Source organism: Vanellus vanellus (assembly GCF_965231255.1).
Source record: "Vanellus vanellus genome assembly, chromosome: 1".
Classification (NCBI taxonomy): domain Eukaryota; kingdom Metazoa; phylum Chordata; class Aves; order Charadriiformes; family Charadriidae; genus Vanellus; species Vanellus vanellus.
In genome coordinates, this window is record NC_138905.1 from 199,816,228 (window position 1) to 199,833,407 (window position 17,180).

Below are 17,180 nucleotides of genomic sequence, written 5' to 3' on the forward strand. Positions count from 1 at the left end.
CCTCAAGTAGTTGTATAAATGACTACAGTACAGATCAGCTCTATTTACCAACATGTCTGAGGCTGGGGCATGCAAATCCCAGACTCGCAGAAACCAAAGAGCTGGTAATCTAGAGACAAAGCAAGAAAAGAGAAGAATTCATGTGTGTGTGTCCCCACGCCCCCCTCTCCTGGGAGGGACCTTGAAGAACAGCTTTGAGAAGACAACTGCTGTTCAGACGTGAGAAGTCACTTTGAAGTTAGTTTGGCATTAGAGTGATTAAGTTGACAGGAGGAAAAAGTCTCCTCAGTTCTATTTTTTAATTTGCTTTTATCGTTTGCCTATGGGTTATGTCTTCCCTCTCCTCACCTCTCCAGGCCTCAAGGGAACTCTTTCCCTGGAAGCGACTCAGCATTTACATTAAGGAAACACCCACCAACTTCCCTCTTCACCCCCAAACACTTCCACTGCCAGCGCTCACCCGTTAGATTTCAACTCTGGGACCGCAGAAGGAAGACAAAAAGAAAACTAAAGCCGGAGCGCTGAGAGGAACCAGAGAGACACCCCACATCCACCGCCATGCTGGGGCGCGACGGCGCGGCTGAGGGAGGGCCCCGCCCCCTCAGCCCCGCGCATGCGCGTTTGGCGCGCCCAGCGCCCGGGGAGGCAGCGGGGAGGCGGAGACAGGCCAGGAGAGGCGGGGCGCGGGAGCGGGGCGCGAGGCGGTGCCGAGGCCGAGGGGCGGGGTGGGGAGCCGGCCGGTGACCCGGCGGCGCTAGGGCCCGGCGGGAGGCGGGGCCGGGCCGGCGCGGTGCTGGTCGCGCGCGGGGCGAAGGGGAGCCAGGCTCTGTGGTGTCGGTGGAGAGCCGCGCGCCCGGCCGTTGGGGCGGTTGGAGCCGTTTGGGGCAGCGCGCGCGCCGCGGCGGGCGCTGGCGGGGGCGCTGAGGGCTGCCCCCGTCTCCTGCCGTCCTTTCCCTTCCCTTCCCCTCCTACTCCCGCCTGGCCCAGCCCGGCTCCGCTCGGCTCGGCGCTGTGATTGGGCGGAAGATGGCGCTGGGCGGATGGAAATCCTAATGACAGTCTCCAAAATCGCCTCCATCTGTACCATGGTGAGTGAGGGGCCGGGGCGGCCCTCTCCTGCCCTGCCGGCTGCCGGGGGTGGGGACGCGGGGCGGTGGAAGGGGGCCGTGGGGCGGCGGGGAAGGCTGAGTTTGCGCGGCGCCCCCGGCGGTGGGTGGTGCGGCGGCGTGGGGACGGGGCGGCGGGGAGGCGTCCCTGGCCGGGGAAGCGGGAGCGCGGCCGTGGGCGGGGATCGGCGGCGGAGCCGGGTTAATCGGCTTTGGGAGACTCAGCCTTGATGCACGCGCTGATGGGATTGGGTTGGGCTGGGGGCGAGGGGGGGAATCCCGGCTGTGATGAGGATAGGAGTGCGTGGGGTTTGAGCACGGCTTTGCCCCGAAGTGAGCCGAGAGCTGGAAGGGAGAGCTTTAGGACATTGCCTCGAGTTCGGGGTTGCTTATTGCAGGTGTGTTTTTAGGGCAGGGTTTCTAGAAGCGCCCTCCTTCTCCCGAGCCACTTCGGAATTGACCCCAGCTCTCCGAGTACTTCAATCAAGTGGTAGGGCTGTAATTGCCTTGCCTGTTAGCAGGCGGGTGCTCCTCTGGTTACCCGGAAAAGTGTTGGCACCCCGCGTGATCTGGTCAGCCAAGCACGTTCCACGCGTTGGCATGTAATTTGACTTGTTTGCATCGATCCGAGTCCTGATAGGAGGCTTCTTCCAGTGATTGCTTTTTCATTACTCTCCCTTGATAAATTAGAGCTATAAGCGGATATACAGCTGTGATAAAGCTCTCGGGGTTTTTTAAAGAGGGGTGGGGACCTCGGTAGATTCACTGATGTAAGAGTGCTGAATTTAAGGAAGAAAATATCCCTTAGTCAGTAGAAGTTACTACTTGTTATGGAAGAGATGTGATTATGGTTCATAGCTGAAGATCTTGCTTTTGTACTCTTTTCTACCTATTCCTTGGTCGCGTGAAAGTTCCTGTTCCCAAATCCATTTCCATGGGGGAAGAGGTGATTAAGGGGAAAAATGCACTCTGTCATCTAGTTTGTTAATTTGCTGCATTGGGATTGTAACATATAATGTCAAACAGTGGGAAATGCTTACATTTTCTATTATTGGAAACTGATTTATTGTTTTCATAAATCTTGCTGCAAAGAGGCTTTAACATCTCAAACAGACATTTCAGAGGTGGCCCATGAGAATTTTGAATGACTGTCTGTAAGACCATGGGGTGAGATTGCTCAGGTGGTTGTTGATCAGCTGGAGTAACATTTTTTGTGATATGGGAGATCACATCTTTTCATTTGGCCTTGGAGAGTTTGACTTCTTGAATTCATGAGCTGTATACCAAGATCTTTATAAGGCCAAATGTTGTAGGACACACACCACCTACTTCAGGAGGATTTCTTCTCTGAAGTAATTAGATTTTAGGTTAGACTGTTGAGGACTTAAAGTGATTGATCCTTGAACTGGGACGATCTCATTTTATTGCAGTTCTAGCTAATGTGTTTTCACCCACATTTGATCACTAGCCTTTGTGTCAACATAAATGCAGTGCTGGCCTCTGGGTTTAGGTCCACTGTGGGACCTCACTTTTCTGCTTCTGGACAGCATAGAAGTTGTAGGTCTGGGCTGGCCAAGCAGCTAGTTCAAGATTATTCTGTATGTATGGTTTTTAGAAATGACATTATATCATTGACATGACGTCAATCCCAAAACAATTTTTTCAACTAGAAATCTTCTTATGATTAACTAAAGTGTCTGTATCCATGAACGTGAAATTCTGATGGCAATTAGGTGTTATCTGTCCAATCGTAATCATGTGCACTGAGGTAGATAAACTCCAGGCATAAGGTTTTTCCTGTACCTTTCTGATGCATGAGTTTTAATAGTACTGTGAGATGGGACAGCTAGCATAGGATACCTGCTGTAAAAGTTTTTTCAACACTTAGTAGGTAATATAAGATTGCGCTTAAAAATACTTCAGTAAAGGTAGTGTGAAGAAGCACTTGGTATTTACTGTGGAGATGTTTAGAACAGTGTTGTTATGGTCAGGCAGATTTTTTTCATTTTAACAAGTCATATACCCATGTTTAAGCATATATTTTGCAAAACAAAAAAGGAATATAATTGCTGAGTAATAATATTTTTTTTCTGGTGGTTCTTTGTGTCAACCCACTGTTTGATAAACTGCCAGACAACTTCCTAAAAATTCTTGCAGGTTTTTCTTGCCTTTCTCCGTGCCTGCTACAAGAACTCTCAGGCTGTTGCTTCTTTTCTTGTGTTTGGTTAGTACAAAACCAATAACAGGCAACTTTTGTCAAGAGGCAGTTTGTGCCTACACAAACCTAACAGACATGTACATTTATAATCTGTAACAGAACAGTCTGGAACTATGTTGAAGAAGTTCTTCCATCGCAGTCCTGTTTTCCGTGACTTCCTTTTCTGTATCCAAATTCAAGTTTTGCTTCTGCTGACTCACTTAATTTTATGCATCTTAGCCTTTTTCAAGCTCTGAATATTAGAAAGCAATATATTTCATTTTGCAGTACTGGCAGGTTGTGTGGGTACACTGAAGAGTGATATCCAGTATTTTTAGTTTGTTAGCCACAGTGTCTTTTGAGGTGATCTTACAAGAGCACATTCTGTCTGCAAAAGGGTTGATGCTTTTATGTGCTTCACTGATCCAGTGTTCATAGCAGCGATGGCAGAGTCCTTCCTGTAGTACTGCCTTGTAGTGTTGTATCCCTTTGAGTTTCCTTGGAATTCTCTCCTCTACATCACCACTCCTCTGGTTCCTTGTGCTATTCTAAGTCTTAAGTACATGGCTGGAGATTGTGGAAAAGCACTGAAAAATACCTTTGCCCTTGAGTGGTTTAGCCACCATTCTTGTTGCAAAATGGATGAGGTTGAAAGTGTGTGGTCTTTTTTTTTTTTAATGTCTTTGCAGTAAAAGTAGAACTTGGTCTTTTACCCTCATCCATGCATTAAACCGCAGTCAAAGTCTTACCTGACTGAATTATATTGGGTTTTTATGCATGGCTGAGAAATGGTAAAGTAACCCATGCTAACTGCAATGAAGATGTGCCCCAAGCTATACTCACTATTAAAAAGAGATTGAATCTAGTACTTCTGACTTCTGCTTCTGTTGTCTAGAATCCAGCCAATACTTGCCAGCAGTTGAAAGGTATCAAGTCTTATAGTAACTGAAGTAAGGAGAAGATAGAAATTATCTCTTAAAAGCTACAATGACGGTCTCAGACATACAGAAGGAAGTTGTAATGGTAGTAGTACTTTGTTTTTCATTGTTTCTTCTAGAAACTGGTTGATTATGCTAGCACAACCTGAAAAAAGTAATGAAATTTAAAAACGGTGCTAATCTAGAAACTGTAGCATTAGGCATGAAAATATTTTCTTCATGTTTCAGGTACTTGTATACGTGTTCACTTCTCTATCTGCCAATTTAGTATCGTATATACAGGGTCAGTGTAACTGAATGTCTTGAGTGGTTGATTCAACCCCCCCAACACTGGCATCAAATACATAGTTTGTAGCTAGATGTTGGTTGTATGATGTAACAGTGTGTTCTGCATGAGAACACTCTGTGCATATCTGACAATCCAAATTTTTGTTTGTTTTTGAAAGGGGTAAGACTTGTGGAATCATGCTGAATGGCTGGCTATTGTCCTTTTCCTGCCTGTCTCCTGCCTCAGGGTACTGTCACCAGTACCCTTTTGCCTGTTTCAGTCACATTTGACAAGGGTGAAGAAGTACTTAAATTCAAACAAGCATGTGGGGGAAAAAAAGGTGGCTTAGAGGAAACAGACTCTGGAAGTGACCAGCTGAGGGAAGGTTGCAGTACATCTAACTCAGAGCAGAGAGGCTTTATAAAAACACTTGATTGCAGGGAAATTTTATAATTAACTGTGAGATAGGTATACATATACAGACTTCACTATTGCTTAAGGAATTACTTGTTTACAGTAGGGTTTTCAAACCTGATTGTGAAATCTGCATTTAATGTAAATCGATGTTTGCCAGAGTTTGCAGTCAGCCAGAAATGGCCATGATGTACTCACTTCTGTTCCTTCTAATTGCACTGTCTCCCCTGAAACACAAATTATAATACTTAAACATTAATTGATGATCAGGTTAACAGATTCCACAGGAAAGTGTGCAGATGACTCATGCTGGAAGAAGTGAGAATTGAGAGTTACAGCAAGGAAAGGAAAGTTGTGGCAAAACATAGCTTCAAAGTGAGGACATGATAGAAAAGAAAGCAGAGGAGGAGAGGACGAAAGTAACACAGAGAAAATAGCAGTGTTATGGTATTCTTTATCCAGCTGTCTGACTTGCATATATAGCAGGCTTGGCAAGAAGGAACATGTGCTGTGTCTCAGCCACTGCATTTCACTCTGGCATCCTGACCTGAATCTGCCTTGATCAGTGGACTGGAGTGTTTGAGCACGTGTTCTGTTGTGGTGATTCTGTTGTAAGCACGTGAAATTTTGGAGAAGTACGTGTTAGACAGTTGGGGTAAGAGCTTAAACCACAGTAGGGAGGTTCACTCATCTGTTGGAGTTCTTATCAGGAGAATATTTCATGATAAATATGACACCAGGACTCAAGAATGATTGTGGCATTTGTCATAATTTTTGTAGATTAACATGCTACCATATAGTAATAAAAGATGAGTATGTACATTTGCTCTTTAAAATACTAGGTTTGTGACACTGCTTAGTATACTAATTACTTTAGACAAATTTGTTTTAAATTTACATCGAAATATGAATTTGACTCCAAATTGCTATAAAACAAATGTCAAATATGAGACACGAAGAAAAAAATTCCTGTGTAGCTGTAAAGCAATGTTTATACCAGCACAGAGAATTACTTAGTTGGCATATAACTTAGTTGGATAATATCGATTTGTCCTGGTTTGAGGTAAAACAGGACCAATTTTGTTCAGTAACTTTACTTTTTAGCTAGGCCTCTTCTAACTGTTGAAATTAACTGCATGTTTTGCAGAAACTGTTTGCTCTCCAAATTGATAAAACCGATGTTTATAGTTGATGCCAAGGGATGATATGTAGAGAGGCTCTTGCGTACATTTATTGCTATAACACCCAAGGGCAGCTAAATTGGTTATTTGCCCTGTTGGAGGGTTGGAAGCGGAAAAGCACAGACAGGTCCCACCTGCGGGGAGGAGCGGACAGGACAGGTGACCCAAAACTGACCAACAGGGTATTCCATCCCATCTGCCTCATGCTCAGTATAAAAGCTGAGGGATCAAAGGGTCAGGTCTCTTCTTCAGTGGCCCCTGTCTGAAGAGGGCTCTGTCTGTTCATCTGCCTTTGATCCTGATCCTGAATCCAGATCTGTAATCCAGTTCTGGTCCATCATTGACTCAAGTCTGGGACACCCCCAGTGCCAGCTGGTGACATGATTGTCATCCTGGGACCCTGATACGTTTTTTTATACTTTTCATTATTTCATTTTTACTTTATTATTAATAATTCATTAAAGTAGTTTAGTTCCTTCTAAACTCGTAAGTCTCTCTCTTTCCTCTCTTTGAAAAGAAGTAGGGGAGAGCTTCTGTTGTTCCACATGAGTGGCCAATCTGTCCCAAACTACAACACAATTATATAAATGTTCCATTTTCATTTTACCTGTATGTATACATATATTCATTTTTCAAGTTCTAAGCACGAAGAAAACAATGAAATACAAACTTGGACTGTAGTCTTGCAGATAGAATTTTTAGCTGTGTCAGTGGGAATAACTGATCCTATTACTAGAAAAACTTGAATATTTAGATGGTTCATTTATGTAGTCTTCATATTTACTTTTTAAACTACTGAAGCATCTAATTTGCATTAAAATTTCTAGGAATGATTCTGTAAAAATGTGGTAAAAGGATGTCTGTCCATTAATTGATATTGTCTACTTTTCTCTTTCAAATTTGTTGAAGGAAAGAGGTGTATAAAAGCTCTGTATAGGGCGTAACTTTTGTTTTCCTAGCTTAGGAAGTTTGCTGAAGTTACATGCTTTTAACAGATTATTTATTTCAATAAGGACTATCTGATCTTTCAGTGGTGGCGGAAAAAAAAATCTAGGTCTTTTTGTAGTGTAGAACCAGAATGGTGTATTAACCTAAGTAGACCAGAACTGGAAAGCATTTTTACCATTTCTCATAAACTCAAATTCTTTTTATAATTCCATGAAAATGGGAAATTATAAAAGCCACATACTTCGTTTTACAAAACAGGAATTATGTGCGTTAAAAAAGCATCTGAAACACACCACAGTGTGCAGTTTATCAACAAAATTGTTGAGCAAATGTGTTCTTCTTTTTTCTCCGCCTCTGCATTTTGGGTGATTAGGTAAGTCTGATTTTTCTAAAAGATGAATATAATGTTTATAATTGTACTTTTTTAGGCAGTGAGAGATTTCTAAGGTCACCATCAGATCCTCTTTTAAATACATCTCACAGACATCCTATCTTGTCTGCTAGTGTAATTCAACCTTTAACTAAAAGTCTTTGAAGGTAGTAGTTTTGATCTTAATGTCACTTAATAAGTGACATTATGAGATGTGTTGAAAACTCATCTGATTGGAGGAAACTGAAGCAAAGACACCTGATATCATAAACCGTGTTACCCCAGGAATTTTCTGGAATTTTACAGTACAAATACAACTTATGTTGTCTGCAGTATTTTAGTTTTTAGCAATATGATTTCATTCTGTATTGAGTGGGTAGTAGGTGAAGTTTATTTCAAGTTTGGCAGCAATTGGGGAAGAATTGTAGAAGCATCATTATATTTTTTATGTTTTGAAGATCCATTCCACAAAAGAGCTAAGTTCAGAGCCCTAATTCTCCAAGTTTCAGCTTTGTATGTGAGAGTAACTTATCTTTGACTTCAGTATTCAAAACAGATGGAAGTATGACTGTTATCTAGTTGATGTGAAGGAAAATATGTTGTGTATGCTCAGTGGGGCTCAAAAAAATGGGTGTGGTAGACATACCAAATGTGAAGAGAAGGTAATTTTGTGCTATGCTATCATTCTCCTTGCCCAGGCAGAGATGTTTTTGCTTTGTACTCAATAAAAAAAACTGTCTTAGCTGCACGATTGGAATATACAGGACCATGTCTTAAACTAATTAGTTAAGAAAATAACACTATTTGTAAGTATTCAAAAAATACTAACTGAAACTATCCAAATATTTCAGTTGGATTATCAAGTTGTGTATTACTAACGTGTGTTCTTTTGCGAATAAATGAACAACAAGGATTATTGAATCCTACTCAGCATATTTCACTTCTGCTAACTGGGCTAGAAACAGTATCAAAAGAAATGCATTTTCATTTTGGTTAGCGGCTGAAACAACAGATATAAGCTGATTTAATATAGCTATTCTGTTTACTCTTAATCCTAATTCATATAAATACATAGAAAAGTATGATTTCACGTGTTCTGATAAAATATAACTGGAAGAACAGAATTATGTATTTCTTCTTTAACAGAAGATTTTATCAGTCACAGTATTAATTAATGTAAGCTATGACATTCTGTATACCTTCAATAGTGGCACAGACAAAGAAGAATCTGCTAACACGTGGCAAAAAAGAAAAGTGAAAGCACTAGTAAATGCATGCTTCTATGCCAACATTTATTTTTGCTGATTATAAATAATTAAATTAATTTTACACTTGTGATGTTTTATTCTTGTTCAGGAAAACATTGCTATTCCTGGTTACTGACTTTCTTTTACTTGTAATGCCTTTCTGTCCCTAGGAAGAATAAAAGTTCTGTTTTGGAGGGGGTAGTGTTGTTGTTCACTTATCTGTAACTAAGGTCAAGTTTAAAAAGTTGGGCTTACATATACCTATGCAACATGGTTCAGTTATGTGAGTCACCTTTTATCTTTATTGTTCCCTGCTTCTTGAGGGAGGTAGAGAACATTGTAGGGAAGGATCTAGCATAGTACCTGTGTCAAGGGAGAAATGGATCTTTGGAATTTTGACAACAAATGTAAGTTTTGAGTTAAGAAATTTCTTTTAAATGTGAAATTTTTGGTTTTACTCAAGAAATTTACAACCCAATAAAGCTAGAGGATAAGGTGTTACAGCAAGCTACCAAAAAGATGACCAAGTTATCAACTGATGTTTATTCCAGAAATGGATAGATCAACTCCCCCCCTGCCCCATCCCAGTAAGACTAGCACCAGTGTAATCTTCAAAGCACATTAGGCTGTTTATGAATGAAGTATTTGTAAGAGAAATGCTACCTACTAGGTTGGATAACAACAAGGTAGGACACTTTAAAACTACAATTGTTTGCCTGCTTCCTGACATGTTTTTAGACAGTATTTTTAATATAGATTGACGCTTTATTTTTTCTTTAGGCAAGTGCTGGGTGCATTTTTGTTAGTGTTTTAGTTCAGGTAAGGTGTGTGCAATTCTGAAGTGATTCTCCCAGGCATCCCAATTTACCATACTTTGGTTTGCATCTTGGAGTGGTCTTAGAGCATGTAAATTAGATTCTTTTTGGAGAAAACTATATCAAGCAACATAGTTCAGCTGCAGCTGGGTGTTCAGTCACAGAGCCAGCCTAGAACTAATCTGGCAAAAACCCTCTGAAACCCAAAGTGTGTATGTCAGATCATAAGCACCAACAGCTTCACAGATTGGCTCCAATTAATTTATCTGTATCTTAGCTGCATGAGTGTCTCAGGAGTACTAGTCTGACATGTAGCACCACCATGGTGTGACCTCTTAGGCAGTGAGAAACGGCAGTAATAAAAGCGGAAATGGCATTCAAAGATATTGCTTTGGCAAGTGAAAAACTAAACAAACAAGCAAAAAACCTGATCATAAGTCTGGACTTTATTTTTTTCCCTTTTCCAGTGAAATGTACAATGTCAGGTTTATTTAGTTTATTTTAGAACTTTGAGACAATGTGTATCTGTAAAACTTGAAAATCAGGAGAATTCAACTGTTCTTAATTAAAAGATACTACACTTTCCTTTCCCGCTGGGTTTTCTGGGCTTTGATTCCAGTAAACTGAAATAAAACACTCATTTGGTTAATGTTAAATGTGTTAATTTATAGAAACCTTGAGCTCTTTTGAAAACAAAATTTGAGAAACTTAATTAAAGGCCTTCTATGGTAAACATGGATTCTTTAGTAAGAAATTAGCATCTAAGGAGATCTTGGATAAATCCAATAATATAGCCTTTTTTCTTTAACTTGGTGGGGGGGATAAGCAATAAATGTTCAACTGATTTGAACATGGTTAAACTAAGATTACTCATGATTTATCTTCTATCTGTTTGAAGTTAAACATAGGATTAAGTGTATTACACCTAACTTTTATTATATGTGAGAAAACTCTTTTATAATCATTTATATGTTACCTTTGTTTCCAGGATCATTTTCAATAACAAATAAAAGTAAAGCAAATCTTTATTTCTTAGTGTGTTCTTGTATACACACCTTAGTTACTGAACTTTCCACTTTATAAATCTATATTGCATTAACTATGACATCCGTGTGTTCTGTATGCCTGTATAGTTATCATTGTGCTGGAAGAGGGGGTAATGTAAGGCAGCTTTTGGTGATGTATAGGTTTTATACTAATGTAATGCAAAAACTGGTAAATGCCAGTATTAGCTTTTTTATAGCTATATTAGCTTTTTTGTACTTCTGTTGTGCCTTTGTTCCTTCCCACTTCTGGGTAATGACCTTGTGTGCTTCCGCTCAGAAAGGTAGGGAAACTGGAGGTGGGTGTACTGACCAAAGTTGATGATGTTCCTTTCTGTCCCCTGTACAATGTCAAAGTTGCTCTGTGGAGACTGAACATGAATTGTATGGGCTGTTCAGAGAGCCCCAAAGAAGAGAGGTTCATTTGGGGATTTTCCCACATCCCAGTTAAGTAGCAGAGGAAGAAACTCTATACTCTGCAGCGTACGTCACAGACTGAAATCTCCCAAGTCTAGATCCCAAGCCCATTAAGTCCGTCTTGGCTGATGGAAAGAGATAGACTTCACTTCTGCCTTAAACCTGTGCTGTCTTATCCAGAAGATCATATGGTACCGTGATAGTTGGAGGTGTCGCAGTGTTTCCCCTGTGCATCTGTATTTGCATATTGTAGAGTCAACTGGGACTGATAACGTGTACTTTAATGCTGAATGACAAACATCTTGTAGTGAGGGATAGTTAGGTTTTAAAGTAGCTTCTACGGGTCAGATGCAAACATACATTTTCACATACTCTTTCAAGCCCCTGCTGCATACTGTGTTTTTGCTCTCTGCAACCAACACACTGTGCACAGTATAAATGATTACTTTGGGGAGAGGAATAACATCCTTTATGACAGACAAAAAGAGAGCTGTAGAGGGAAGTCTAAGTAGCTTGAGGGTTTTTATATTGGTGTAGAACAGCCGTGCTAGTTTGTAGTAATAAAACATTCATAAACAACGGCATTCAAACCTAGGTAATGCCCTGCTTTGAAATCATGTGAAAGTCTAAGCCTTGAATAATCAGAAAACCATAACAATATTGGAGTATCTTAGCATGCCTGTCTTATTGCCAACTCAGGATCTTACTGTGCTAGAAAACTAAATACAGTGTTCAAGTCTGCACAAAAGAGAAACATCAAAGTTTGTACCATAATACTCTTTCTTCCAAAGATAGAATAAAGCAGCTACTCCACCCTAGCCTTGAAAAGAGAAGGAATTTCCTAAAAGCCTGCTCTTGAATTTATTTATTTTTAAAGAAGTAGAGATTTTAACAATAGGATAAAATGGCTTCCACAGTTCCTTTTTTTTTTTTTTTTTTTTTTTTTTTTCCCCCAGTATATTTGTAAATAACATCCACCTTGCCAGAGCTCATGGGTGTTTTTCGATAAGGTTGCAAAACTAAATATTCAGAAGTCATGGAGTGCTTTAATCTTAAATGAAGCTTTATACCCCTTTTGCTTACCACCATCACCACCATTTGAGAACAGCTTCTAAAGTAGTACACCCTGCAGCCAAATCCCCACTAAAGGCGAGGCTTTATCGTACTGGATAATTGCAGGAGATATGACTGATGAAAAAGCAGCTGGGGCCATGTTGTGAATGGAGCAGAGCTGTACTGTCTCAAGTGTGGAGTTATGGTATCTCTTGCTCTAGTCTAGTTAAAGTTGTTACCTCCTAATGGGCCAGTTTCAGAACTACTAAGCTAGATTGTGTAATCACGCTTGAGCTCTGTAGTACCACAATAGTATCATGGCAGATACCACATAAGAGAGTTTCGTTTTAACTTTATCCATTTTGATACAGTCCTAATTTTAATTCTGTCCCCCTTCCCCCTGTCTATAATTTATCTGTGAAATCCTGTGTGCTGTTTTTAATGCGGTTTGTGATTTTGATTTAATTTTATTGTTGTAATGTCCAGGGCTATTTGCTACATCTTTGGTGTAAAGAAAGAACTTATTGGGAAGGAGTTGCATCTGCTTTTAAGATTCTTTGCTGTATACTATGTGCTATTTAAGCTTCAGTTAGGCCTGACTTTAGACTGGAATATTTATACTCGTGTATTAGTTTGATAGAGTATATATGTGTATCAGTGGTGGTGTATGCAACAAAAGGGATTTAAGGTTGGGTATGTTTGCTTTTCTCTAAAAGCAATCAGTGTAAGAGCTCATAGAAAGCTAGGGGGTTTTGTTCTCTGGATTTTCCAGAGTAGAGGTTTTTCTGTCTCTAAATAAAGAACGTCTCTTTCCTTTGAAACCCAACATTTATTGTACCAGTTCAGTCAACAGTCATGGGCTGGAACCGCAGAATAACCAAAGTTAAATTCTCTGACTTCTTTTTGAGGATGAGACCCAACAGATTTGTTGGGCAAAGGCTGCAGCATTTGTAATGCACACCAACTATAGCTGTACTGTGCTGTCTTTTAATATTACAACTTCAAGGTATTTAACAAAGCACTTTGAACATTTTATATTTTCGGTGTAAAAAAGACAGACCAGTCTCTCTGCTTCCTATGAACAATCTGCATTTCTTAACTTTTTCTGAAATGTGCTGTACAATTTGAGAATTACATCTGTTAAGAGGAGCTCACCATTTGTCCTGCTTTGCAATACTATATCAATGCAATTGTTATTAAAGAAGATCCGCTCTGAAACTAATAAATACAGCACATCAAAACAGTGTAATTGCATGAGAATACATGAAAATAATATAACTTACTCTGAGATGTTTTTGAACAGAACATACTTGGAAACGCATCTCTAAGGTATTTTGGATTATGCTGGAATAATCTTCTGGTGGTAGAAGACTGTTAGGTTCTTTTTTATACGTATGTAAGTATTAAGTTATAGCACAGAAGATGTGCTGCCTGCTCCAAGACCTGTGTGAAATGATTTTGTGGACAATCTAAACACCCTGAGAGTGCAAATCAACAGAGAACTCAAAGGACTGATTTTCCTGCATTGATAGCTGATATTACCCTGCCTACAGGCTTGTCTTTGCATTAAGCAATAGACTGACTAAATAAGTTTGGTTAATTTGCCATGTCAGATTGTTGAGCTCGGTCACAAACTCCACTTTTTCCCCTTCCTCCAGGGTAAAGGCAAGAAGGTGTTTCATCTGTTTTTGATATTTAGTCTCATTTATTTTTGTTCTCCTCCCTCCTGACTAGTGAGAGCTTCAGTGTAAGTGTAGTAAACCTGAAGTCTTATGGTCTGAGATCTGAAGATACTGGTTTGGTGTTGGCAAGGTCTGTAGTTGTGACCAGGGTTTTATTGGTTGGTTTTGGTTTGTTGGTATTTTTTTTGTTTATTTGTGTTTTTTTATTTTTTCTTGTAGGTAAATCGAAATAAATCAACAAGTGTTTGTTTTGGGGGTAAAAATATTTAACTGAGCTAACTGGACAGTATGCAAATGTAAGAATCAGCATTACTGTATCTCAGTACAAATGATGCAAAACGTAGCTGGCTCTTGAACAACAGCTCTTTGCCCCAGATGCCTGCTGTGCCCAGACTTACAGTTGTGACTGTGTTTTAGATGCCTGTGATGTGTGTGAGCTGCCACCCATAGCTGTAGTTACTCATTTTAGAATTTTCAGTGACAAGTCATTTATCCGTGCCAAAAAACTTTACTTCTTTTACTCAAATAGTTAAATTCACTGTGTATGTATTTGCAACACTAATACTTTACTGCTTTTGATTTTTCTAGGGCGCCAATGCCTCAGCTTTGGAGAAAGAGATTGGTCCGGAACAATTTCCAGTCAATGAGCACTATTTTGGCTTGGTTAATGTAAGTTTCAGCCCATAACTTTATTGCTTTGAAATGCCATGAGTGGATTTGTTAAATTACAAGACTGCAACTGAGTGCATAATTAAAATGCTGAAAGATACAGTCATTGAATATACATACTTATTGAAATGTATTTCAGTATTCAGTGTATTCGTTGAAATATGCTACTGAAATAATTGTTGGAATTGGACTGTGTTTTTAATACTTGATTTCATGTTACTAATTGTAGTGCATTTTTAAATCACTTTCTTGCTATGAATGTGTGCGTCTAAAAAATCTGTTTAAAATAAGTAGCTTATAGTTCAAAAGTGAATAAATACAGTAAAAGAAAAAAATCTGTGAAAGACTTTTGATGATAAGAAGTGTTCACATCTGATATTTGTATTAAGATTTAAAAAAAAGTACTGAGCCCAAAGGGGAAAGAAATGGTGGAAAAAAAATTCTGAATTGTTTGATTCAATCATTAGTTTTAAGGAATAATTTAAATTTAATTTCTGATACTACCCATGAAAAGTATATCCTGTTAGAAATTGCATTATTCTGTCTGAAATGAAATATTAAACAATTTTCTTTACTGGATTCAGAAAGTACATATTTAAACCAAGTTGATTTAACAAGAACTATCGTCTTGCTTTTCTTAATGAAACTAATTACTTCTAATGTTTTCCTGCTACTATAACATATGTCTCTACCTCTAGGTTCATAGTACTGATATGGTTCAGAAGTCTGCCATCCCGGTATGCACTATGCAGTCAGAAAACACCCTTACTGATAAGCTGACATACATGCCTCTCAAATGCTATTAGTAATTTTTTACTTTCTCATGAAAGTTGAAATATCTTCAGAATCATGTGTTGTTTCTCTGAAAAGAGGAAATGCAGTAGTTTAACTGTTAATACTTGTTGTAAGTTCCGTAGCAGGGCTTAGGCTTTCCATCAAAGCTGTTCTTATGTTTTTTCAAATCTGTTATCCTGTTCACAGATAACCTGTTTTCCTAATTTCTTGTCTAAGTCCAGACAGGGTATGTCTTTCTGCTCATATCTCAAAATAGATTGGATATTATTGCAGTGTTTGTTTTCTGTGTACAAAATCTGTTAAGGTTAACTTGTACCTAAAATACTGGTTGATATAATTGCTGCATTACTGTCCCTTTTTAGATTTGAATGTATCCCCAATTTTTGGCATTGAAATGTTTCTAGAGAGAGGAAGAGAAATACAAAAGAAATACTTGAAAACTTGCAACATCTTCACAGTCATCTTAAACAATCGGATATCCAAGTGTCTAATGAGTCCACCCAACTTTTCTCTCAAGAGACTGGCACTTCTAAAAGCTTGTACTGTGGACTATTCCAATGTGCAAAAGGCTTATGTTGTCTTGGCCTTGTCTTTTGATAATGTTTTAGCGTTTTTTTTGAACAGTGGCTTAGCTTAAGTCTTTGTCTTCCTCCTTGGTAATGTATACATACAAACTCTTGTTAAAATGACCCAAACATTTGTACAACAAACAAACTAATGCAGATCACATATTAGAGAGAAATTCCAATTCTCTAAATTAACTTTTAATTTCAAATGTTAAACTGGGGATAAATATATGATACTAATATATTTGGACTTTGACTTTTTAAGGTCTTTAAATATGAGGCTTCTTCATCAGTTTAGTCCAAAACACAGGAAAAATAAATTTAAAAAAAAAAAAACAAAATTCCAGTATGAAGTGGCCCGAGCTTTTGGAATATCCAGAATAGTACTCTGGCTCCCCTCTCATACTTGATGTATATTTGGAGAAAGAAATGTTGAACATAAAATCTGTTCTTATCAATAATTAAACTTGTCCAGGAGTGGTTTACTATTTTCCACTGATGTTTTTCTTGGTTGACATCTAATAGGACTGAATGTTTATATTATGAGCGTATATGTGAGCTCAGGTGACCAAAACCTGTATTTACATTTTTTACAAAATCTGTTCTATTCTATGTACTTTATATCTATCCAATAGAAAAAACCAGTCTTTTAGTCTATACAGTATCTGTTATGACTGTAGTTTTATACATGATGTATTACATTAAGACTTAACAGTAAAATTGTATTGTACATCTAATCTTGATGTTTTACATATGTTCTACCCTTAAGAAAAGTTTCAGTAAAGAACAGTCTTCCTAATATATAATGAATATCAACAAATTCTGGCTTTCTGTAGTCCTGAGGGAGTACAAAATTTGAAGGGAGATCTGTCTTTAAGTCATTGTCCTCAACCATACACATAAGAGGCAGGCAGCTAAGATATCTCTTAACTTTCTGTGTAGCACAGGAATGTTGCTTATTTTAGCTTCAAACAATAAAGTTTTATGGACCAAACTTCTTTGAATTGTAATAAATAGCGAAATGGGATTCTATTACATATATGGAACACTGGTGCTGTGTTTTTCAGGTGCAGTGGCTGGCTAAGAAAATTCAGTCATGTTGTTGCTTGGATGGTTTTCAGCTGTTACACAGATTGTGTTTACTAACACTATGGGTGTGCCATAAATGTGTAATAAGCTTGCAGAATTTAAATCTATCAGGAAAAGGAAAGGTAGTCACCTCTTCATTAGTAACCTATGGCCAATGGTCATTCAGAAAGAATGACAGAGCTAATGATAATTAAAAGAAATATTAGATAATTAGATAATAAACTAAGACTTTAGATTAGATTAGACTGAGATTTTTAGGTTAGACTGAGAAGTGATAGAAATCACAATTTATGCCTTCATTGATTTCTCTTAATTGTTTTATAGCAATTACAAAAAGTGAAGCTCTTAGAGGTTCGATAACATTTACTGCTAAATTTTTCTA

At 38.7% G+C, this 17,180-nt stretch overlaps 1 protein-coding gene across 1 annotated transcript in view; it reads left to right on the plus strand.

Moving 5' to 3' along the window:
• Window positions 1-1,040: 1,040 nt before the first annotated feature.
• USP12 (ubiquitin specific peptidase 12) overlaps window positions 1,041-17,180 on the plus strand; it is a gene marked incomplete at both ends in the record, with an annotated part of 37,643 nt that continues 21,503 nt past the window's right edge. The window contains 2 exons of the mRNA XM_082488682.1: window positions 1,041-1,088; window positions 14,268-14,348. Of these exons, the coding sequence (XP_082344808.1) occupies window positions 1,041-1,088; window positions 14,268-14,348 (129 nt within the window). The remainder of the gene's footprint in view (window positions 1,089-14,267; window positions 14,349-17,180) is intronic.